This window comes from Andrographis paniculata, unplaced genomic scaffold (assembly GCF_009805555.1).
Source record: "Andrographis paniculata isolate CXL003 unplaced genomic scaffold, ASM980555v1 Contig69END, whole genome shotgun sequence".
In the NCBI taxonomy this organism is placed as follows: Eukaryota; Viridiplantae; Streptophyta; class Magnoliopsida; order Lamiales; family Acanthaceae; genus Andrographis; species Andrographis paniculata.
The window spans coordinates 899,377-923,263 of NW_026137605.1; the positions used below are offsets into that span (position 1 = coordinate 899,377).

At 34.5% G+C, this 23,887-nt stretch overlaps 2 protein-coding genes across 2 annotated transcripts; both read left to right on the plus strand.

The window, feature by feature from the left end:
- The first annotated feature begins 243 nt into the window (after nt 1–243).
- LOC127263925 (serine/threonine-protein kinase STY13-like) lies at nt 244–4,238 on the plus strand. Its single transcript, XM_051293232.1, has 3 exons — nt 244–471; nt 1,135–2,125; nt 3,584–4,238. The coding sequence occupies exons 2-3, from the start codon at nt 1,245–1,247 to the stop codon at nt 3,921–3,923; spliced, it is 1,221 nt and encodes a 406-aa protein (XP_051149189.1). The 5' UTR covers nt 244–471; nt 1,135–1,244; the 3' UTR covers nt 3,924–4,238.
- A 2,788-nt stretch (nt 4,239–7,026) lies between these two features.
- LOC127263926 (uncharacterized) lies at nt 7,027–23,386 on the plus strand. Its single transcript, XM_051293233.1, has 27 exons — nt 7,027–7,192; nt 7,332–7,595; nt 8,028–8,087; nt 8,188–8,280; nt 8,826–9,054; nt 9,883–9,989; nt 11,621–11,680; nt 12,423–12,523; nt 13,658–13,752; nt 14,539–14,559; nt 14,645–14,740; nt 14,840–14,960; nt 15,117–15,290; nt 15,419–15,612; nt 16,550–16,821; nt 17,501–17,602; nt 17,689–17,865; nt 17,997–18,185; nt 18,813–19,054; nt 19,159–19,305; nt 20,078–20,318; nt 21,278–21,406; nt 21,495–21,632; nt 22,100–22,156; nt 22,232–22,381; nt 22,463–22,522; nt 22,992–23,386. The coding sequence occupies exons 1-27, from the start codon at nt 7,187–7,189 to the stop codon at nt 23,064–23,066; spliced, it is 3,600 nt and encodes a 1,199-aa protein (XP_051149190.1). The 5' UTR covers nt 7,027–7,186; the 3' UTR covers nt 23,067–23,386.
- Nucleotides 23,387–23,887: the final 501 nt, after the last annotated feature.

A 23,887-nucleotide genomic window follows, 5' to 3' on the forward strand; every position in this document is an offset into this window, starting at 1 on the left:
TTTCTTACATACAACACAGTCAAATTGACCATCCCGTGGGGTCCACACCTTCTTCTTGGACCAAGTATTCGCTACTCCGCGGGCCCCATCTCCACCGTCTATTCAATCAACGGCCACGATTGATCGACGATCTGGGTCCCACCATAACAAATATAAGATCGGACGTACCTTAGCATTCTCCCTTTTTTTAATTTTTTTAATAAAATAAAAAATAAATTAATAAATAAAAAGGAGACGAAGACTGAAGCTCTGCATACGCTTCATTTTTTCCCATTCAAGACTCCTCCTTTTTACCCCCAAATTTTTTCTCTCCATCGCCGTCGTCGATTCTCCGCTGCCGCCGCCGCCGCCGCAGCTGGTGTTGCTTTAGCTCTGTCTCTCCGGAGCTGCTCGTTCCTCGCTTCGGCGGAACTGAAGGTCCTGCCGCGCTCGCAGCTGAGTTCGTTCGCGTTGCGTTAAGCGGTTCGAGAAGTAAGGCCAAGCGCTGCTCGATCGAGCTTTGTTTTTGTGGTTTTTGTCACTTTAATCGTTGGATCACGGGGTTCCTTTCGAATTCATGGGGATTTTGAAAATCTCTTATGTTATTTTTGGTGATTTTGCTTTTTTCGTGTGATTTTTTATGGTGTTTAATTGTGGATGGACTTGCTGGTATCTTTGCTTTGATTTCTTAGGGTTTCTGGATGAAGTTTGAGTACTTAGGTTTTCTTTTCTATATATATTTATTTCCATTTCTGTCTTTAATCTAGAGTTTTGATTGTAATCGCCTGGTGTTGACTGCAATTATTGCCAACTGAAGAGAAAGGAAAAACAAAAAATAAAGTAGAGGTGTGAGTAATGAGGGTTCGATGATGGTACCACTTTGTTTCTCCTTTAATTTTAGATGCACAAAATTTCTATGTTAAGCTCTGTGAATCTAACCGTGTGTGTTACGCTAGATGAATGTTGGAAAATAACTCCGATGAACTTGATGTAACCCTGCTTTTGTTCGATTTCCATTCTTCTATGTGAAGGTTTCTTGAATTAGAATTTGTTTTGAGCTTGTGTTTTATTTTGGAGAATAAAGTGCGTAGGTGATATATATATTTTTTTAATTCTGACCGAGTATATGACATTTTATGGCCATTGTCTTTATAGGGTTTTGGTGTTCTAGTTGGAGAGAAGAAATGCTATTGCAGAAGATATAGAATATTTTCGAAGTTCTTTCAGTTGCATCTACTTTGTATAGAAACCGAGAAGAAAAGAAAATGTTGGAGGGTCCAAAATTTACTGGAATGATAGGCCTTAACAACAATCATGACAACTATGATTTCTATCGCAAGCTTGATGAGGGTTCGAATATGTCAGTTGATAGTTATGGGAGCTTGCAGATGAGCAATGGCGGGGGCTCTGTTGCCATGTCGATGGACAGCAGTGTTGGATCTAATGGTTCGCATACTCGCATCTTGGATCACCAAGGCCTCAAGCGCGTCAAGAATTATTCTGTTGCTGCTAGTGTGAATCATGGGAAGGCTTCTCATGGGCTAAGCGATGATGCCCTAGCTCAAGCTTTGATGGATCCTCGATATCCGACCGAGGGCCTTGGGAATTACGACGAGTGGACGATTGATCTGAGGAAGCTGAACATGGGGCCTGCATTTGCTCAAGGGGCTTTTGGGAAACTCTATAGAGGCACATACAACGGTGAAGATGTTGCAATTAAGCTTCTAGAAAAGCCAGAAAATGATGCGGAAAGAGCGCAGTTGATGGAGCAGCAATTTCAACAGGAGGTGATGATGCTGGCAAGATTGAAGCATCCAAATATTGTTCGATTCATTGGCGCCTGCCGCAAGCCTATGGTCTGGTGTATTGTCACTGAATATGCTAAGGGAGGTTCGGTGCGTCAATTCTTGACAAAGCGGCAGAACCGTGCTGTTCCCTTAAAGCTGGCAGTAAAACAGGCTTTGGATGTTGCTAGAGGGATGGAATATGTTCATGGCTTAAATTTGATTCACAGAGACTTGAAATCGGACAATCTCCTGATTGCGGCCGACAAATCCATAAAAATTGCTGATTTTGGGGTAGCTCGCATTGAAGTGCAGACAGAAGGCATGACGCCAGAGACTGGCACATACCGTTGGATGGCCCCGTAAGTATTCAATTATGACTCCTTTTGTCACTTTTATCCTTCATTTAATTCTTTATACAAATTTAGTTTTGCGACAAGCGCGTAGTATTGGATGGTAGCGTAAATGTTATTATTTCATACTTTCTTGTTTTCATGCACTTTACTTATTCTATAAGTAGATATTCTGTTTCGGTTAAAGTACATGCCATCGGATTCACCCTGCTTTAATACCATTTGTCTTTTTATGCGCTTCATTTTTAGTTATTGTAAATTTGGTGACAAGTTCATTCTGTTGGATGGCCTGTTAAGTGTTTAAGGCTGATATACTTGTCGTTTTGTGTTCTTTAATATACGTATTTGATCTGTGTATCTATCTCCCTAACTAATTTTCCCGTGTATTTATTGATTCATAAACTATTTTTTTCAGGCTGTTAATTAGACTCATAGGAATGTCACCATTCTGTTTGAAAATATTCTGAGTTCAGTATCAGGCTGTAGATTTGGATTGAAGTGTAAAATTGATAAGAAGGAAAGATTTATTGCCTACGAACCAACAAGTTTTTCGATATATGTAAAACTTAGTTCGATTTGTTTTATAGTGCAATTATCATCTTTTATACTGAAATTATCAATTATTGCATTTTGTAAGTTTGTTTTATGGTAAGAAAGAGTCTCTTAGTTTTCGAAGTTCGTCTTGAAACTGAAGCTTGAAGATTTGCCTTTCCTCTTCACTTTATTTTTCTTAAAACAAGCCATGGTTTTGATATTTGATCTTTATATATATATATATATCTTAAAAAAATATGATGTCAGAACTTAGAATGTTCAGCTCAAATGTGCAGGTGTTTGTTCAGATACATTTTCGGGTACAAAAATAAATGTGTTTTCAGTGACGACGGCTTTACTTTAGTTGCTCCGGATTAAGTATATTGTCTGGAAGTAGTTGCAATTATTACCTTCAAATTCTTATTCCATAAATTTTATTGCATTTAGTAGTTACAAAAGGTTTTCGAAAGTTCAACTTCTTCTCTTCCCGAGACGTGCTTTTTTGTGTTGCTTTTATCGGGCAGTGTGGAAGGATCTTTGTCGATTTGTCCACCTTGTATTACTTCACTTAACTATTTGAAAGCCCGTTAATTTTCTTACCATAAGTCCCGGGAATTTAAACTCAGGCAAGAATTCGTATTTTAGTTATGCCGTTAGCTTTCTGCTCCTTGAAAATTACTGCTCTTTAATTTGATTCGTTTTTTATGAAATATATTACATTTCACCTTCTTTTCAACCAAATGCTCGTCAACTTTTCCTCGGTGTTACACTGTAAATATTTTTTACTGACTTACACATATACTTGCTTTGATTTTTACTGCTGTTCGAATGAAGTAAACTTGAGGGTTTGTTTGGTTTGGTTTTTGACATTTTTTGTCGACATTTTATCCATTTCTTCGATTTTAACCATATCGTTATATCCATTTGTTGCAGGGAGATGATCCAGCACCGACCCTACACCCAAAAAGTCGACGTCTACAGCTTCGGGATCGTGCTGTGGGAGCTGATCACGGGAATGCTCCCGTTCCAGAACATGACTGCCGTTCAGGCCGCGTTTGCGGTGGTCAACAAAGGCGTCCGCCCGACTATTCCTAACGACTGCCTTCCCGCCCTCAGCCAGATCATGACGCTCTGCTGGGACGGCAATCCCGACGTCAGACCGGCCTTCGGCGATGTCGTTAGAATGCTCGAAGCTGCCGAGACTGAGATCATGACCACCGTCAGAAAGGCTCGTTTCCGATGCTGCATTAGCCAGCCGATGACGACTGACTGAGGAGAAGAACTGCGGCTCGATTTTCGGGTTTGGCTCGACTCGACGCGGAAGGGATCGGATGGATTGTGTATGTATCACCCAGGCTTGATGTTGTTGAGAAAATTTGGAGAGGGAAGGTTGTTTGTTGTTGCTATGATGGTAAGAAGTTCATAACTTAACTGAATGTTTATTTTTATTTTTATTTTTATATTTTTTACTCCTTTGTTTTTATGTTTTGTGTACTGCTTTTGGTTTTTTGTTTTGTGTCTATGGATTTGAGATATATATATATATATATATACTCGATTAGTGGTAATATAGAAGATTTTATGTGTATTTATCTTTTGTTTAGAGGGGTTGTTTTCTTGATGATGTCTCGGGTTAATGTTTGTGTTTTAGATTTTTATTTTTTATTTTTAATTTAAATAATATTTTGATATAATTTTTGTGAAAGAAAATAATGTAATATATGTTTGGATAGAGATTTTTGAAATTTTGAAAAAAAATAAAAATAAAAAGATAGTATTTGATGTAATCTTTTTTAAAAATAAATTATATTTTTTTTTATCATAAAGTATTTATTTTTTTATTTTAGTTCGTTCTATAACAAAGTATGTTTTTTTTTTAAGAACTATACTGTCTACCTAACATTAGAAATACTTTTACAACTTACAATATATTACACAAATATTTACCTTTATATCACATATACTAATAAAGTTATTTTAGTCATTTTTATTTTTATCTCAATATAATATTAGTATTTCTAAAATTACGTAAAAAAAAAATATAATATTAGTATTTTTATTTTTTTTACTGGGTGACTTTTCCGTCCGACTTAATGTGCAGAGTATTAGGTTCAGCCGGGATCTATAGGGGGTTATTGGTTTTTTTACTGAGTGACTTTTCAGTCCGGCTTAGTGTACAGAGTATTACGTTCGGCCAGAATTTACCCACACTTTCGGATAGCGACCGTAGGTTTCCACGTCATAGAAAAAATAAAAAATAATAATAAATAAAAAAAAAATAAAAAAAAAATATTATATCAAAATATTATTTAAATAAAAATTTACTGAATTACATATAAAATTCCAAACGGCTCAAAACTTTATTTAAACTTCCCATATATTCTTTTTTTCCTAAAACTCTTTAAACATAAGATTACATTACTTTGAACTATAAAATATTTTTTTTACCCTTCTATTATTTACAAAATGCCAAATTTATTTAAAAAATCACAAAAACCAACATTTTATATTATTGTCCTCAATTCTAGCCAAATTTGTACAGCTGCCTCACCTTCTAACAATTCTACCCGCGGAACCGCCCACTCTTGGTGCCGTCCCTCGGTCAACTCTGGTAGCTGCCACCGTCCGTCTATGTTGCTGTTTGTCGATCAATATCAATATCTCTATTTTTCTTTTTCGTCTGTTCTATTTTAAATATTTTATAAAATTAATTAGATCTAAATACTAAATATCTCACGCTCTTATAAAGTTCGTTTAAATTGACTTAAAAATAAGCAGAAGTCAAAAGCAGAAGAAGTAGAAGTAAAAGCCAAAAATAAAAACAGTTCGATTTTGTGTTTGGATAAATCATTATAAAAGCAATTTTTTTGTAAAAAAACTGTTTAAACGTTATAGAGTTGAAAATGCTTTTAAACTGTTAAAATTATTTAAGAGGACATGCTGTTAATATAATATTTTTCTATAACACTTTTATAATTTAATTTAAATTTTATAAATTGTATTTAAAGATATTAAATTGAAGTATAAAAAATGTACTTTTAAATTTTGATTATTTACATTTTAAAATTTTAATTTTAGGATAATATATCAATTACACACAAAATTACAATATAATATTAAATAATTTGTATTTCATAATTTATTTTAAAATTTTATAAATTATATTTAGTAATTTAAGTATAATTAAAAATTTATATACTCCTATTTTAAATTCGGTATTTAAATTTTAATTTTGATCCAAATATAATATATAAGTTATTTATTTTTATATTATATTATATTATCGTATTGTATTTATTATTATTATTAAGGATAAAACAATAATTTTAAATGAAAAGTGCTTCTGCTTATTTCAGAAGCTATCCCTAATGTGCTTCTGAAAAAAAGCACTTTTCAGCTTCAAAAGTTGCTTATGCTTTTAGACAGAAGCCAATGCAAACAGGTGCAAACTGCTTTTTTTAGAAGTAGAAGCCAAAGGCTCCAGTCAGAAGCCAATCTAAACGGGGCCTTAATATTATATACTCCCTCTGTCCTTTCACAATTGACACTATTTCTATTTTTGCTGTCCCGTAACAATTGACACATTTCTATTTTTTTTAAAAATTATTAAATCAAAATATATTTAACAAATATAAATCAACTTAATTAACCACGTAATATACAACATCATAAATGACGTAGACCACTAAAAACTCCTTTATTTCTACCTCTCTTCTCATAAAAATAAATACTTTTATCTATTTTTAATGTTGGGGTGCAAACCCAAGTCCACATCGGAAGTTGCGAAGAAAATTCGACAACTTATAAGTCCCAAGTAAGCTCCACTAGCATGAGGTTTTTTGGAGGGTATTCAAAAACAAATCCGTGCGGGCTCAGCCCAAAGAGGACAATATTATACTAGTGTTAGAGTTGACCCGTCCCAATATTTAAAACTACACATCTTTTATAAAATTGATTTTTTATTTATTACATATATTTTTTAATTGCTATATAATTTTTAAATATTTAAACATATATTTTACTTTTTTTTTAATCATATATATTAAATTTATTTTAAAATTATAAATATTATTAATTATATAAAAAATAATATAATAATATCATAACTAATTATTATTAACTAATTAAATATCCTCACCTTAAATACCGTGTCTCAAAGTAAATGGTTCGATTCCAGTGGGAGTGAGGGAATATATATATATATATATATTTACTTTCAATAAAAGTTCAAAATATCTCATATCAAAATTATTATTATAATGCAATAAACAAAAAAATAAAGGAAAAACAAAAATGGGGCTTTAATTGGAGTGTTTTCATAAATCGAGCGCAAAATTGATATATGTATATAAATAAGGGTGCAATGTGTAAATTTGTCCATTCTGTAGTGCTGAAGGAGAAAGTAGAATTTGTTTGCAGAACTATTTTGCTAGTCTGCAAAAAAATTCAGTTCAATTCGGAAGGAAGAAGAAGGTCATCACTGGAGCAAGAGCTAGATCCAGTCCCTCTGTTTCAATCCCCTCGAAGCTATTCGCCATGGCGGTAATTTCTTTAAAAATTTCATGTTTCTGTTTTTGATCTCATTTTCACATTTGCCGATCGGCAGAATCAATTTCAATTTTGTACATTGATCGTCTGTTATTCGGAATTACGCGTGATTCGTTCTCTGTTTCTTTCTTAGGATTCATCGGGGACGACGCTCATGGATCTGATAACATCGGATGGTTCGTCGTCGAAGTCTACCCCAGCGTCGTCAGGTACTGCGCCGCCGCCACTTGATTCGCCGACGAGCACGGCTGCGAGTGCGGCGGCAGCTCCTGTGGCGGCGGAACGGAAGTCGAAGAAGGGTACACTGTTGCAGATCCAGAGTGATACTATCTCTGCTGCGAAGGCTGCTTTCAATCCGGTTCGAGCCAACATTATGCCACAAAAGCAAAAGAAAAGGGTATTGTTCTCTCCACGTTTATGGATTGAAGTTGCTATTGCACTTCACTTGATCTCTTCTTCTTCTTTGTGTGGTTTCTGAGTTTGTTAGAGGCAACATACTCTGGTTTTATTCATCTTTTCTTTATAGAAGTAAAATGAGGTTGAATAAACCGTAGACCTTGATGAATCAAACAGCAGGTTAGCTGCGTTTACTCATCTGATTCAATTGCATAATTAAGGTCATCTGGTATTTGTTGTTCATTGGTAGTAAATTAACAGAGATTGCTAGTTTACAATTCTATCTTGCCTTACATGACCAGACGCTACTTCCACTGAGCTTGTTAAGTCTTCACGGGCTTGTTTATGCAGATGATGAAATCTCATTGATATAGTTTCAGCGCAGTATGATTTAACAGTTCGGTTGTTCATTATTTCATTTGTTTTTCAACAGCCAGTGTCGTATGCACAACTTGCAAGGAGTATTCATGAGTTAGCAGCCACATCTGATCAAGTATCTCTCTGTTTCACATCTTTCTGTTGTCAATGCAATGATTTTCTTGCTTTGAGTGAGTTTCCTAATCAGTTCCCTTTCTATTGGTGTATGTGTACAGAAACGTTCACAGAGGCAGTTGGTGCATCATGTGTTTCCTAAACTTGCTGTGTACAACTCCGTTGATCCGTCTTTGGCCCCATCACTTTTAATGGTATTCAGCAAATTCGGTCGCTTCTAAATGTTATTTTAATTTGACACACACAGTAAAGTGTGGAAGTTAATGTTATTCATTGGGAGCAGCTTTGGTTTTACTCAATTGGTTATTATGGGGTTGAGTCAGATATTATTAGATGAAATGAGGTTCAATGACTGAATGTCTTTATACTATCACCTGTTAGCTTGAGGGATGGAATATGTAAGGTTTGTAGAAGGATGAGTATTGGTTCGTGACATGAGTTACCTCCACTATCTTAGAAGAAGAAGGGTAAAGAGATTGGCTTAGGCCAGTGTTCAAAAGGAAAAATAAATGGTAGAGATTTGAATTAAGATTGATTAGTGAATCTGTCCTTTGAAAATTCTTATTTATTTAGCTGGAGTATGCTTATGAGGATAAAATATAGTTTCAAAACCCAAAATTATGTTTATGCTATTTGGGGGTATGCATTTTTTCCAACAATTTCCAAGTTGCATATACTGGTGGTTGCCTTCCCTGACAATGACATTTGATACTCTTATAATTTCTTCTATAAACTTTAGCTTGACCAGCAATGTGAGGATAAAACTGTGTTGCGGTATGTATATTATTACTTGGCAAGAATATTAGCGGACTCCAGTTCACAAGGTGTAAGCCCTGGTGGTGGGATACCTACACCAAATTGGGATGCTTTGGCCGACATAGATGCAGTTGGAGGTGTGACAAGAGCTGATGTTGTTCCTCGAGTAGTAGAGCGGTTAACCTCTGAGGCATTGAATGAAGATCCTGCATGTAAGTGACGGGCCTTCTCACTTATATCAAATATCTCTATCCTTGCATTTTTTGTTTCTACAACACTGGTACTCATTAGGAAGCCTGAAAATTTTACTTGTAAAATCTTCATGAACTAGAGATTGGCAATTTGGCAATAACCATTTATTTTCACCTACAGAGCAACCTTTTGGACCTTATCACAATCTCACTCATTTTACTATACCATAGTTTTGGATACCTTAAATTAGTGACTGAAAAGTTTCAGTTATAGTTGGTTATTGTCCTTGCAAACTTTATTCACTTGCTTATATTGAAGTAAAATAATAGGATGTTGTTATCTTCTCCATTTCGTTGGAAGTTGTAAAGTACATGTGTAAGTATCATATGCCTAATTGTTTACCATTCCTAACTTGCCTACACCTGTTCTTGGCTATCTTATTCAAGCAGAAGCATATCTTTCAATGTGTCAATAAATTTTGTGCTGTAGACTAATTTGAAATGATTGAAGTTGTATAGCAGCTATGCCATATACTGGGCTTTTATGAATGATTTGAGGTTCATTGGTTGGGTGCGCATTGGTGAAATATTGAGTAATATGTGTTGCCGCTAATACAAGAAGATTAAATATGGTCAGATCATGGTCATCCTAACAGTTGTCTGCTAAATACCATGTGTGTGACATGGCTTCCTTCTCGACCTCCTTTTTTTAATTTTATGATTTCTACTTGTAATGGTTGCGTATCTAAAGCAAGTAAATATTGTAATCTGTTCTTCATTTAGCTTATGCATTTTCCAAGCAAGATTTTTTGTGTCTCTGAAGATTATTGCTCTGTATTCCACCTGTAGTTCATGCACGGAGGCTGCAAGCATTGAAGGCTCTTACTTATGCTCCTGCTAGCAACGGAGAGCTTTTGTCAAAGCTGTATGAGATTGTGTTTGGCATTCTGGATAAGGTTTGATTACTTACTAGATGTTTTTAGTGTATTTTTGTATGGTACTTTGTTAAACAATATATCACATCTCACTATTCCCTTATGTTACATCTGTAGTTTAATAATTTTTTGTTGATTTCGTGTGTATTTTGAATATTAGTTTTTAAAATATTTGCTGCAGATGGCTTTGAATTGTACAATTATGATGACTGAGCTATGATCTAAATTATTCAAGCAAGTTAGTGAACTGTTGTGCATATTTTTTAGTGGCACAGGCTAGCTTTCATTCTTTGGTTAGATCAATATTATGTTTGATGATTATGTGTTCTTGTGCATGTCTATTTATGGGTTTAGATAAAAACAGATGTGACATCTATCTGATCAGTACATATGGTCATATGCTGACATACGATGAAGTATGGCGTTGGAACCAAATGTCTGGATCTGAACAATTGTCAAGATGGTGCTTTGGATATTTGGTTAGCCTGTTTAAGAAACTTTATGAAATACATGGGTTTTGTAGAATCACATGCTGAAAAGGCCTACAAAATTGATGGATTTTCTAAAGTGACTCTAAACATTTATGATGAGATTTGTGAGATACTCAAAAGTCTCGATTAAGGAAGCAGCTCAAACTGAAAGTAACTCATATGGAAAGAAATTGCTAGCAGAGAGTTCTAGTACATTTGAAAAATATAGACAAGTGAGTGACTTATTATTGACAGTGACAAAAAGCTAATGTGATAAGGTCTTAAGTGGAGATGTGAATATATCTCTTTCATGACGCTTTGAAGGAATTCCTTTGAGAAAAAACAGAACAGATATATTATCCAAATGGTTAGCTCATTCTATTAACTTTATGTATCAAAAGTCAAAAGTTGAGCTTCTGTTCCTTTTGTTTTTGCTACTTGGACAATGTCATTGAGCTCTTTTAACCGTGGGAGAAGATCTAAATAATCATGTATCCAAATATTAAAGCATCATTTATACTGGGATGAGATATTATATTAACCCCCGGAGCTCCTTCCTTCAACCCTAGGAGTTTGTTCCTGTATCAATGGATTAACCTTTTAAGCCTATAGAGTGAGAACAAAATGTTATATTATATGCGCTTATTTAGTAAGGCTTCTATCTTTTGTGATTTAAATTTGTTTGTCTTAGAGGGGCATTGATTTGTTTTGGATGTTGAGTAAGGAGGGAGCCATTGATCATTGTTAGGGTCCGACTAAATTGTTGTAACAAACATAAAATCATAAATCAGTTATGGTTACTTCCCCATTTATTGAAATTGTTTGTACCACTCAGTTAGGTTTTAATTCCTTCATCTAACTTGTCCTTAGACATATAAATCTCATCCAGACTTTTTGGAGATGCTATAGGGGGCTCTTCAGTCAAAGTGAGAAGTGCGGCTGTTGTTTGTGCTACTTTGAGATTCTTTTGCACTATCTTGGCGTGATAAAATAATTTCATCATTTTTTTACCCATTATTCCATAAAACTGTTAATTGGAGTCAGCTTGCTGTTATTTATACATTACCATTTTAGCATTTTTTCTTCTATAATAATTTAGTGGTATCATGCGTTTTTCATCTTCTTATCATCACCATGAAATGTACAATATCTTGATTTCTCACACAAAATGTTGAATGCCAGGTTGCAGACCCCCAAAAGAAAAAAAAGGGCATATTTGGGACGAAGGGGGGTGATAAAGAGGTAATCATATTACTATATTTTACGTTGTATATCTTATTTCTATTTTCTGAATTTTCTTGGTTATTGCAATTCACATCTTTTTTCCTTTTAAGTTGAGGTAAGCATGGAGTGTCATTTTAAATTTTCCGTGGACCAATCTCCCATTGTTTTGACATCCAACAATCATCGCACATATCTCCAAATTATTGAGTGGATGCTTCAATCTTCATCCTTCTATGTGTATTCTTGATTCAGTAGATTGCTATATTGATGAGTTATCTTTCAGATAAATTAGCTGCAAACCTGCAACGTCTCAACATCTAAGTTGAAATTGAGCCTGAACTGTTTCAATTTCTTCCACCCTATCAACAATTTTCTTTATTCATCTAAAGATCATCTACTAATATTTACTGTTTTGGAACTTTGAATATATTTATCACAATGATGAATGTTTACTAGATAATGTGATGCAGTGCCTTACTGCTGTATGCGTTCTTATGACACCGTGTCTTCTTTAAATCCCAGTTCAATTTTATTACTGTCTGTTGCATTTATTTTCTTTTTCCTTGTATTTTTTTTTGTGTTTATTGTACTTCGATTATGAATGTTGGTCTATCTTTGGTGCATATTTATATCAAATTGAAACCCATAGAGAGCTCATATACCTATACATTTTTGTATAATTTAGTTCTTTTTGGTGGCATCATGACTATGTAAGTAAGTATGCTGTTGACCTCTTTTTATGCTGATGATAACTTATCAGTCTATCATTCGGAGCAATTTGCAATATGCAGCCTTAAGTGCTTTGAGAAGACTTCCTCTAGATCCAGGAAATCCTGTATTTCTTCACCGTGCTGTACAAGGGTTAGCCACTTACCTTCTTTGATGCTTTTATTATGTGGACTTATGGACTGCGAGCATAACTAACGAAATAGTCATGTTATAACTTTCATGGTATCTGATACTGTGCTTCTCTTCAAACCTGATCAATTTAGTGATTGTCTTTGCTGTGATTATTATCTAACATTACACTGGCTTGTTATCCATTGTAAAAATATTCAACACGTAAATCTTCACTGGTATTAAATTTCTAAATAATATTTTGCAATCTAGAAATATTCACTATGGTCATTGTGTATTGATTATCACTGTCCATTTAAATGTTTTCTTAAACACTTCTCTCAAGTTGGAAGTTCCTCAGTCTCATCGTTCCTCAAACATTTTGTTATCCATTTCATAGAGGTCTTATATTTCCCTTGGATATGGTTTGTTTTGGAACTTGACAAACTGCTCAATGACTTTAGACAATGCATGACAAGATATTTCTGCTGGAAGAATCACAGAGACATATAACACCTTTCTTATTAATTATAAATGTAACTCATTAAGATAGCCAAGTCTTTTTAGGTTCAAAACGAAGAATATATTCTGGCAAGTTAATTATGGTGCTGTTATTAAATGAATCTGTTTAACATCATTGATAAAGTTGATACAAAGAAGAATATTGTATCCTTTCTGCCAATGATGACACAGTAGATAATTTATCAAGGATAACTAATGACTTGTGTCACTGTATCATTTCAAACTTCAGTCATTGTGGCATTGTGAATTCTATGTAATTCAAATTTCTATGCTCGCATAAGCCACACACACTACCATCTCTTCACTTTTAGTTGTATACATGCTTCAAAAATTAATCATTCTCCCTGTATATTGTTTGTTTCATCATGCAACTATTATATTAATATAATATTATCTATAAATGAAATATATATAAAATACAAAATCAAATCGACACATGCATTTTGATATTATCCGTTTTGTATATGACAAAAATATACCCCTCTTCATATTTTTTTTAAAAAAAAAGGTTGCCAAACATGTTTGTTTTCTGCCATGTATGTCAGTAATATGTTGGATGGAGATTCAAAGTAGTTTCCCTGTACATGCAGACTTATATAGTTTTGGATGCCAACGTGCTATCTCCTGTTGTTGCAGTGTTTCGTTCTCTGATCCAGTTGCAGTAAGGCATGCACTGGAAATTTTATCAGAATTATCCACAAAAGATCCCTATGCAGTTGCAATGGCATTAGGTAAATGTGATCAGTTTGAAGTTTAACCAATTCTTTAAAACTTACTGGTGGTGGTGGTGTTTCTTTGTAAAGTTTTTAATATTTGACAGTGCACTTATTGAACTTTCAGTAGTGTTTTAGGTAGTTCTGTGATAATTAAGTAGAGCATGCTTCAATTATTGCGAAGTTTATTTCTGCCTTTCTGTTTATCTGGGGATTCTGTAGATACTTTTATTTATGAACTGTTGTGTTGTTTCATTTCTTCTTTTTAAATTACTCTCTAAAGGTGTTCGAGAGAAATTATTAGCTAGGTCAAGATAAATGATCCAAATAGATTGCTAAAACAAAATGTCCATACCCATACACAAATAGTGTAATGGCTTTCCCTTTATTGAACTTAAAGGAAAAGAGGATTTATTTTCTCTAATTCAAAAATAATTGATTGGGGAATCAATTCTCTATTGTGAAGGCCTTCTCGTGCAGCCGTGAATCATCTGGACCATCTGAAAGGTGTAATGATGTTCCATAATCCTAATATAAATTTGTAAAAATATCATATTGAAATTACAGTTTGTACGAAAATCTATTTTATACCATATTAATTTTTAGAGGCAACTTTTTTATTGTCTTAAGAGTAAGTGGCTAATTTGCTTTCATAGTTTAAGTAGAATTAGTTCTGTTGGCATAAGATGCTCAAGAATAGAATTAATTTTAGTAGCAATACGGTACTATGTCCATGCAGTTGGTTGTCTTAGGTTGAGGTAGATTTTTTTGACATTTCTTTCTCTTGGTTTTTGATGTCTGCAGGCACACATGCGCAACCTGGTGGTACGGCCTATATTCCTTGGCTTCTCATTTCTTTATCAACTTTCCTTGAATTTCTTTAATTATTATAGAAGTTTCTATCAATCAGGCGCTCTGCAGGATGTTCTCCACTTGCACGATGTTCTTGCCAGAGTGGCACTTGCTAAATTGTGCCATGCATTGTCTAGAGCTCGAGCTTTAGATGGTACATTTTGTTTTAAATTCTAATGTTAACTTCCATTTATTGAAATTTGAGTGTGATAACAGATGCAAGTGTAATGATATCTGAATGTTTTCTGTGCAGAACGTCCTGATATCAAGTCTCACTTCAACTCTATCCTGTATCAACTTCTTTTGGACCCTAGTGAAAGAGTTTGTTTTGAGGCTATACTTTGTGTACTGGGCAAATTTGATAATTCAGAGAGGTGCATAGAACAATTATGCTGTTTGAAACTTTCACCCAACTTATATTTTGGTGGTTGATAATTGATAAGTATATGATTGATATAACCATACGTACATTATTGATTATTTACAAAACACGACCAAGTTTATATATTTTTCTCTATTGCTCTATCCAGGACTGAGGAAAGAGCAGCTGGGTGGTATCGGTTGAGTAGGGAAATGCTCAAGATTCCAGATGGGCCTTCTGCAAAGGACTCTAGTTTGGAAGATGGATCTCAATCAAAATCTACAAAAGATAAATCTTCGAAGACAAAACGTCCTCAACCACTTATCAAACTAGTCATGCGGAGGTCAGAGCTTCTTCTATATAAACATATGAGTTGATTTGTGCGCACTTTTTAGAAATCAGTTTTTATGTTCATATTGTCACAGAATGGATTTTGGATGAGCATCAATTTCTTTTTGTGTTTATTTTCAGGATGGAAAGTTCTTTTCGAAGTTTTTCACGGCCAGTATTGCATGCAGCTGCAAGGGTTGTACAGGAGATGGGAAAAAGTCGTGCAGCTGCTTTTGCATTAGGATTACAAGATATTGATGAAGGGGTTGAAGTTAATACGTTTTCCGAAAATGATGCATATGATCCAGACATAAATCCTACTGCACCATCTGAAGGTAGTTTAGTTATGACTATGTGGCCAACATAATATATCCAGCTTTTAGTTAATCTCTTTCATTTCTTTTGCTTAGATTATTCTAAGCGTAGTCTCTGATTTAAAATTCAAACCAATCTTTACTGGTTTCTGCACTTCACAGTTCGAGAAGGTTCCTAGTCTGTCTGCATGCCTGCAGTGTTGCCAATTCAAAATATTGCTTGTAACTTTTCCTTGATTAATATTACTATCTGCTTAACTTCCTTCTTAATGCTGCACTAATTATCAGGTAATTCAGTATAAAATGGTAGTGTAAAGTAAATGCTGCCATTGAATTTCTTCAAGACCTTGAAATTTTTAATCCTAATCATCCATGTATTCTAAGAAACCTTAAGTTTCTTCATCTGCAAAATAGGAGTACCTGATATATTACCAATTCCTTCTAATAAATGTTCCCCAGAATGTTAGTTGATAGAACTGCTTAGTTAAGCATAGCCAAGTTTTAGTTGCAAATTGGATTTTCTAAGGACCTTGAACTTGGTTCAACTGTAAAACACGACTTACCTAATATGTTGCCTAATTTATTATTATTATTATTTTCCAATAAATCTGCTTCACAGCAAGCTAGTTGATAAAGCTTCTTATTAAGGCAGAGTTTTTGCAAATTGGATATATAGCAGCTGAACATTGCAAGTATGACATTTTCCTAAGTATGCTAAAATCCTGGATAATCATAAATAATAATGCGCCTCAACATTCAAACTTCTTAATCATTTGTTCTTTGCCCTGGATTAGGTGCAATATACTATCAATTCAGTCATCATTCTTACAATGCTATGCAGAAAGATTTTGTTTCCAAAGCATCAACTAGTAAAATTGATCAGTACTTGTTTTTCTTTCTTAAATTGACTTTCTGTCTTAGCTATTTCATTTTATCTGTTTCAATTTTTTGCTCTAAGGTTCTCGTAAAATTTCTGCGATATCAAACGGGATGGGTCCTAAGGACACAGTTGCAAATATGCTAGCTTCACTAATGGAGGTTGTACGAACAACTGTTGCATGTGAATGTGTTTACGTGCGTGCTATGGTGATTAAAGCACTCATATGGATGCAAAGTCCATATGAATCTTTTGATGAACTAAAATCCATCATTGCATCTGAGCTCTCTGATCCATCTTGGCCGGCAACGCTGTTGAATGATATATTGCTGACGTTGCATGCTCGCTTCAAGGTACTTAGGATGTGTAAAGAGTACAATTTTTCCTATTGAATATGGTCTTTTTCCAGTTGTATGATGAATGTGGTGTAGACTAATCGTAATATTTGGACATTTATTACTGTTGAGAGCCTTGAATTAGCATGAAGACCAGTATGGAAACTGTTTGTCACTTAGCTATGTTGATTTTTTGTTGTAGATTTGCAATTTTTTGGGTGTATACATATATTCTGGAGAGTAGAATCATTTTAATGATATGGAGCCAAATTTTTAGCTGCATAGATGAAAGACCATGAAAAAAAGAGGCAATGATTTGGTGTATGTTAATATGGGAAGGAGGTACTTGAATCCAGTGGAGCAATTACTGCATGTAATTCGCATTATGCAAGACTAGAAAGATGTTATTTTTTAATAAAATTAAGTTGTGGTGCACTAGGTGGATCGAAAGAAATTCTAGACCTTGTCTTGTATTTTCATGGTTTCATGATTATTTCATTTTTTATATCTTGATTCTTCGCTCATGGGTTTTGTATGCACCTTTTATATCTTGATTCTTCGCTCATGGGTTTTGTATGCACCTTTTATATCTTGATTCTTCGCTCATGGGTTTTGTATGCACCTTTATGCTGGAGGATAAACATCACTGTTGCTTGTGGTATTCTTACCTCCCTCTTTCCTTGTTTGTTATGGTTAGGCTACCCCAGATATGGCAGTCACTCTTCTTGAAGTTGCTCGAGTATTTGCCACTAAAGTTCCTGGGAAAATTGATGCTGATGTGCTCCAACTTCTTTGGAAAGTATGCCTAGGCAATGCTATTTAATGGTTTGTAGCTGCTATCGATATGGTATAATTTTTGTTGTCTAATGCTTGTGTATTCTGTAGACTTGTTTGGTTGGAGCTGGACCAGAAGGAAAACACACAGCTCTTGAAGCTGTTACAATAGTTCTTGATTTATCACCTCCCCAACCTGGCTTAGTCACAGGGCTTACCTCTATTGATAAGGTGTCTGCATCTGATCCAAAGTCAGCACTTGCTTTGCTGAGATTAGTTCAAGCAGCAGTAAGTTATTTGATATTATAATATGTTTCTTGTTTATTAGATTGGTTAAAAGTTTCGTCAGGTGCACAGATGATATTTTTCCTTTGTGCTACTGTTTGTGTGCATTTATTTTTCTCCCCAAACACTTACAGGTTTGGTTCCTTGGAGAAAATGCAAATTATGCTGCTTCTGAATATGCTTGGGAGTCAGCAACCCCGCCGGGGACTGCATTGATGATGTTGGATGCAGACAAAATGGTTGCTGCTGCAAGCTCTCGTAATCCTACACTTGCTGGTGCTCTAACTCGACTTCAAAGGTGTGCTTTCAGTGGCAGCTGGGAGGTGTGTATTTTGTGTTCCTTACCTGAAAAAATGGTTACAGTCTTTTTGCAAGGTTCAATTATGATGATTTATGAGGCATCCTTCTTCTGGAATAATTTTGTTGTTGTAAGTTGCAATCGATTTTTTGCTCCCACCCTCTTCAAGCCACTGCAAACATGCTAAGTAGCTTTAACATTATGAAGAAAATTGTTTGCTATCAAATGATGATAAGATCTTACTATGTATACGAACCATATATATAAAAGTTTCTGATAAAATAAATAAATAAATAAATAAATAAAGGCCTCCCACGTCATTAGAGGAAGTAACTTAAGTTGAGCAAGTTATTTGAATTCTCAAGTAATATGACTGGCCATATTTCTGGTCTCTTTGAATTTTTGTGATGACTAACTTTGAACTGAAACAATAAATTTACTTTGATTGGTTAGCTGATTCCGTAATCCAGTAGGCAAAGTGATTCTTGTAGTTGGCAGTTTCTTGAAAGATCAAGTGGTATATAGGACTTCACCTGTGGTTGAGTAAATCCACTTCCTTTCCAAAAAAAATAAAAAAGAATACATGGTTGAAATATATTTGAATTCATCTGGGCTAAACTTGAACTTTATCCAACTGATTTGTTTGCTCCAGATTCGCATTGTGGCCATTCAAGCTCTTACCACTATTGCAATTAGATCTGGCGAGCCTTATAGGCTGCAGATCTATGAATTTTTGCACACTTTGGCTCAAGGTGGTGTTCAGTCACAGTTTTCTGACATGCATACAAGTAATGGCGAAGACCAGGGAGCAAGTGGCACAGGCCTTGGATCTTTAATAAGTCCTATGTTGAAAGTCCTAGATGAAATGTATAGTGCACAAGATGAACTCATAAAGTAAGCTGTTTCTTTTCTTTCTTTCTTTCTTGTTTTTTTTAAACCCCCTCCATCTCTGACTTTCTGAAAGAAAATCTAACTTCTTTTGGTTCTTAAATTTTTAGGGAGATGCGCAATCATGACAATGCCAAAAAGGAATGGACAGATGACGAACTTAAGAAGCTTTATGAAACTCATGAGAGGTTGCTAGACCTTGTCTCTCTGTTTTGCTATGTTCCTAGATCAAAGTATCTGCCTCTGGGACCAACAAGGTGCTTCCTTTTCTCCTCTTATGCTTCAACTATTTTCTGATAAGCTAATCCTTATGGCTGCATATCCGTTGCTTGTTCCTAAAATTATAACTATTATAGGCACCCTACAAAGATTTTTAAGAAAATATTTATAATGCTAGTTAAACATGTTACCTTTCTGTTAGATATACATTACAATGACCTCTTATTTAGAGTTGAAACACAGATTCCACAATAGTAGATCACTAGAATTACATCACTTAGATATCTTTCTCTTAGGGATTGGACAGCTTTCATTGGTTATTTCCATGTTCATACCCTTTCAAATCTAATTTGATTTCCAATCTCTGTTTCAAGTTGAATGTGAATAATTATTGGAAGGATGAACATGGAGTTCAGACCTTTTCTGATATATTCAAACTAATTAGCAAGTACTTTATAGATTGTAGAAGATTGTACACTAGCTATTTTAGGTCATGCTAGCTACTTTTGTGAAGGATAAGGGGCCTTTTTTCAATTGTGATTGACACCCTTTTATAAACATGTTTCATGTTTAAGGATTTGTAACATGAGTTCCTCTTACATGTGAGGACATGGGGGATTTGATATCAAATGCTACACTTTTCACACAGCTTATGCTTATGCCTCTGTACATGGTGGTCATTCAACATAGTCTCTCTTCTCGTTGATTGTTTTTGTAACTTTTGGTCTCTATAAATGTTACTACAAAATGCTCAATTTGGAGAAAAATTCCAATCTGACTATGTTCTGTTTGGTTATGACATTGGAACAGTGCAAAACTGATTGACATCTATCGCACTCGACATAATATAAGTGCATCAACAGGCCTCAGTGATCCTGCTGTTGCCACAGGCATTTCTGATCTTATTTATGAAACATCCAAGCCAAAGATTCCTGACTTCATCTATGAAGCTACCAAGAAAAAGTCTAATGAGCCAGAACCACTTGATGATGACCTTGTTAATTTTTGGGCAGCAAACCTTGGTGATGATGGTGCGCCTGCCATGAACAGGGTAAGAGTCTACCAGTCTCTTAAAATATAACAAATGGAATTGAGTTAAATCTATTCAGACAGTTCAATATTAATACATGAAGCATGCTCTGCATGTTTAAAATTATGGAATGACTAATTCAGAAAGTAGATTATCCAATTGGGAGGTTATATGCGCTACATCATGGAAGCCTGACGTGTTGAGTCTGTTTCCAATTAGAGCTTAGCATACTAATCACTTGGGTAGGGAGTAGGAATTTGCACCAAGCCTGGATTCGAGTGCTATGGATTTGGATCCAGAAATCCAGTGGAAACAGAAGCCATTATTTTTTTACTAGTCATTTATGCTTATAATATATTTATATTCTACAGATATTTGGATATCTATTACTAAATTAGAATATTATTTAGTTTCTGAATATATTTTATATAATTATAAGGCTGTGGTGTTATTATATATTCATGCAACTCTTTCTTAATAATTTGGTTGATATCTTACAGCAGATTTTTCATCTCTTAACTGTAACCATTGTAACTCAGTTAAGTCAGGACTGAGAGGTTAAGTCAGTATCTCAGTTATACTATGGGGTGGGGTGGGTTTGGCTGTTTGACAGACTTACATTGTCTGTCATTTCCACTGAAGAGCAGCACTCTGCTGCTTATTGGAGGTTTTTCATGTTTCTTCAGTGTACAACTAAGTTTGCATATGCAATTGCCAATCTATGTTATTCACTAAGATCATGTCACATGAAATTTTAATGTGTCGAGGAAGTGGTTATGTCATTCTATATATTTTTAAGTTCTTTCACATACCTTCAGATGCCCAAACTATATTCGTTTAAATAGAAGTTTGCATGGAAATTGTTGAGTGTAGGGATGGATTCTGACGGCATTCTCATGAAAACAAAGTAGTAGGGATTTGTTTGTTAGCCATGCTCTCTGCCCTTTATTTGAAGATCTCATATTTATTCTGTATGTTAGGTCAATGAATTTCTAGCTGGCGCTGGTACTGATGCTCCTGATGTTGAGGAAGAGAATGTTATTTCTAGACCTTCAATGAGTTACGATGATATGTGGGCTAAGACTCTCCTGGAAACTACAGAAATGGAGGTTAGGTTTCCTGCTATGCTGTACAGCATTGGTCTCTTAAGTCTCTGTGAATGGACACCCTGTTATTGAATATAACAATTTTTTGCAGGAATATGATGCCAGATCATCTGGCTCCTCATCCCCAGACTCAACTGGATCTGTCGAGACATCGATATCCTCTCATTTTGGAGGAATGAACTATCCATCGTTATTTGGTTCAAAACCTTCTGGATCCTCTCAGTTCAAGGTATGGGAAATCTCGGAAAGAAAACTCATCATAAAAACCAACCATTTTAAACAAGGACGAACTGACTCGTTATTTAATTTTTCAGATTGTTAGCTTTAATGGTTTAAATTCCGTCGAGAGTATATGAAGAAATGTGATATATAAATAAACGTTCTAATACAAATCCCAAAATTATAGATCTGCAAAAAATATGTCCTTCCTTTTCAATAAAAAAGCATATAATTTATTTTATTGGTAAAGAAATCGTATATTTTCTCATGTGACCTTCTAAGGGTTGTTAGTTGAAATGCATCAAAGAAACTCTAGATATCTTTTGTCGTTTGTCTTTTGAGCTACTGTTGAAAAGATAGATTGCACTTTCTCTAAAGGTTACTACACTCAAAACAGTTCCTCGTCTACCCGCTGAAACGTTGACTCAATTAAATATCAGCTGCACGATATATGACACTTTTGAGTTGCCAATGCAGGACAAATCCAGTGGAAGCCGATATAGTGGATATGGATACGAAGCTCCTGCATCCCCGGTTGTCCCCAGAACCCATTTCTTCCACGTTTAATGATACAAAGATAAGAAAGTCTTATCTGTGGTTTTTCTGCAGATAACCGAAGAACCTCCTCCATATTCATCTCCTGATCACAGAAGATTCGAGTCATTTGAGAATCCCTTAGCCGATGAAGGGCGACCTTCTAGTGGTAACCCACAGTTCGGGACAGCACTTTACGACTTCACTGCTGGTGGAGACGACGAGGTGAGTTCAATTTACATCCCTTTTGGCTCAATCGCACCGTACTAAACCATACCAATTCGTTTTTGTTTATATGTTTTGCAGCTTAATCTTACAGCCGGCGAAGACGTTGAGATTGAAGATGAAGTAGATGGTTGGTACTACGTAAGTACTATCACAAACTTTCAGGCTTCATGAATTATATTGGTTTGTTTGGTTTTGATTTGAGTTTGAGTCCTTTTTTTTTTTTCTAATTTGAATTTTAGTTTAAATAGTATTTTGATGTGATGTCTTATAAGAGTAAATAATGTATTTTTATTAGGAACACTAAAAAGCTGTAAAATTGGTTTGAAATCATAACCAAACACACTCTAAGTTTCCTACAAATAATGATTTCCAACTCCTATCTTCTATATTCAATTCGTCATTCAAATGTGTGTTCAAACTTTTTAGCACATGTTTAAATATGAATGTGTACTTTTTATTCTTTTTTATAGTTAAAAAAAAAAAAGAATAGTGTGGTTTTTACTAATAAAAAGAAATGAAAATATTTTTTTAAATGAAGATAGATATTTGGATGAGAAGTTTGTCCATTGATGCATTTTTGATCTTAGTAACATGTTTGGTTCCTCAGGTGAAGAAGAAACGCCCCGGGAGGGATGGGAAAATGGCTGGGCTGGTACCGGTGCTGTATGTCAGCCAGTCGTGAAGTTCATTTCCGAATTCTGATTCATCGGACCGAGGTATGGCTGGCTAACACATACTGTCCTTTTATTGTTGTTATATTTTAATATGTAATCGGGTCGGGATACTTCATATTCGAGTTTTTAGCTAGTTTTGAAGATGCGGGTGTTTTTGTAGCGATGAGTTTTTTGGATGCATATATATATATTATTATTATTATTATTGTTTAGTGTATGTATATCATCTTCTACTACAAATTGGTTGTTTCTGCTTACTGATTGATTGGTTGATGATATGATTGTATGCATATTTTTCATTTCAACTAGTGTATGTCAACTGCTTTCCACAATTTACATTGCAGATTTTTGTGTTATACACGAGTGAGTTTTTTCTCTTTTCTTTTTCAATGGAAAATGGTACGTTCTTTTGGAGCTTGATTTATTTTTTTGTTCGAATAAGTAAATCATGACAGATATATAATAAAAAAAATTAAAATATGTTTTTTTTGTTCAACATTAATGTTTGTATATTCAGTTCATATATATATATGGCTGATTCAATGTGTTAAAATATAAATTTATATAGTGACAGTGAATTTTTAGGTTCAAAGGCAATTAAGTCTTGTAAGTGAAGATCCAAAAATAGAAAATATAGTTTCTGTAACATGACAGAGAGTATATTAAAATATGAAGTATCAAGCCATGTGCATTAACTTTGTGTTTTCCTTTTCTTTTCTTGATTATCTAAAACGAACAATTTAATTTTACAAAGACATGTAGTATTTATTATTTTTGGGTTATGTACAAACAATACATTGTTTCTAAAACTAGCATTGAATTGAAGAAT

What these genes read in the sequence shown, in the direction of transcription:
- LOC127263925 (XM_051293232.1), top strand. Translation starts at nt 1,245, where the DNA reads ATGTTGGAGGGTCCAAAATTTACTGGAATGATAGGCCTTAACAACAAT. An exon ending in ACATACCGTTGGATGGCCCC is followed by an intron (nt 2,126 to 3,583) that starts GTAAGTATTCAA and finishes CATTTGTTGCAG; the next exon opens with GGAGATGATCCAGCACCGAC.
- LOC127263926 (XM_051293233.1), top strand. An exon ending in TAGAGCTCGAGCTTTAGATG is followed by an intron (nt 14,741 to 14,839) that starts GTACATTTTGTT and finishes TTTTCTGTGCAG; the next exon opens with AACGTCCTGATATCAAGTCT. An exon ending in CGTTGCATGCTCGCTTCAAG is followed by an intron (nt 16,822 to 17,500) that starts GTACTTAGGATG and finishes TGTTATGGTTAG; the next exon opens with GCTACCCCAGATATGGCAGT.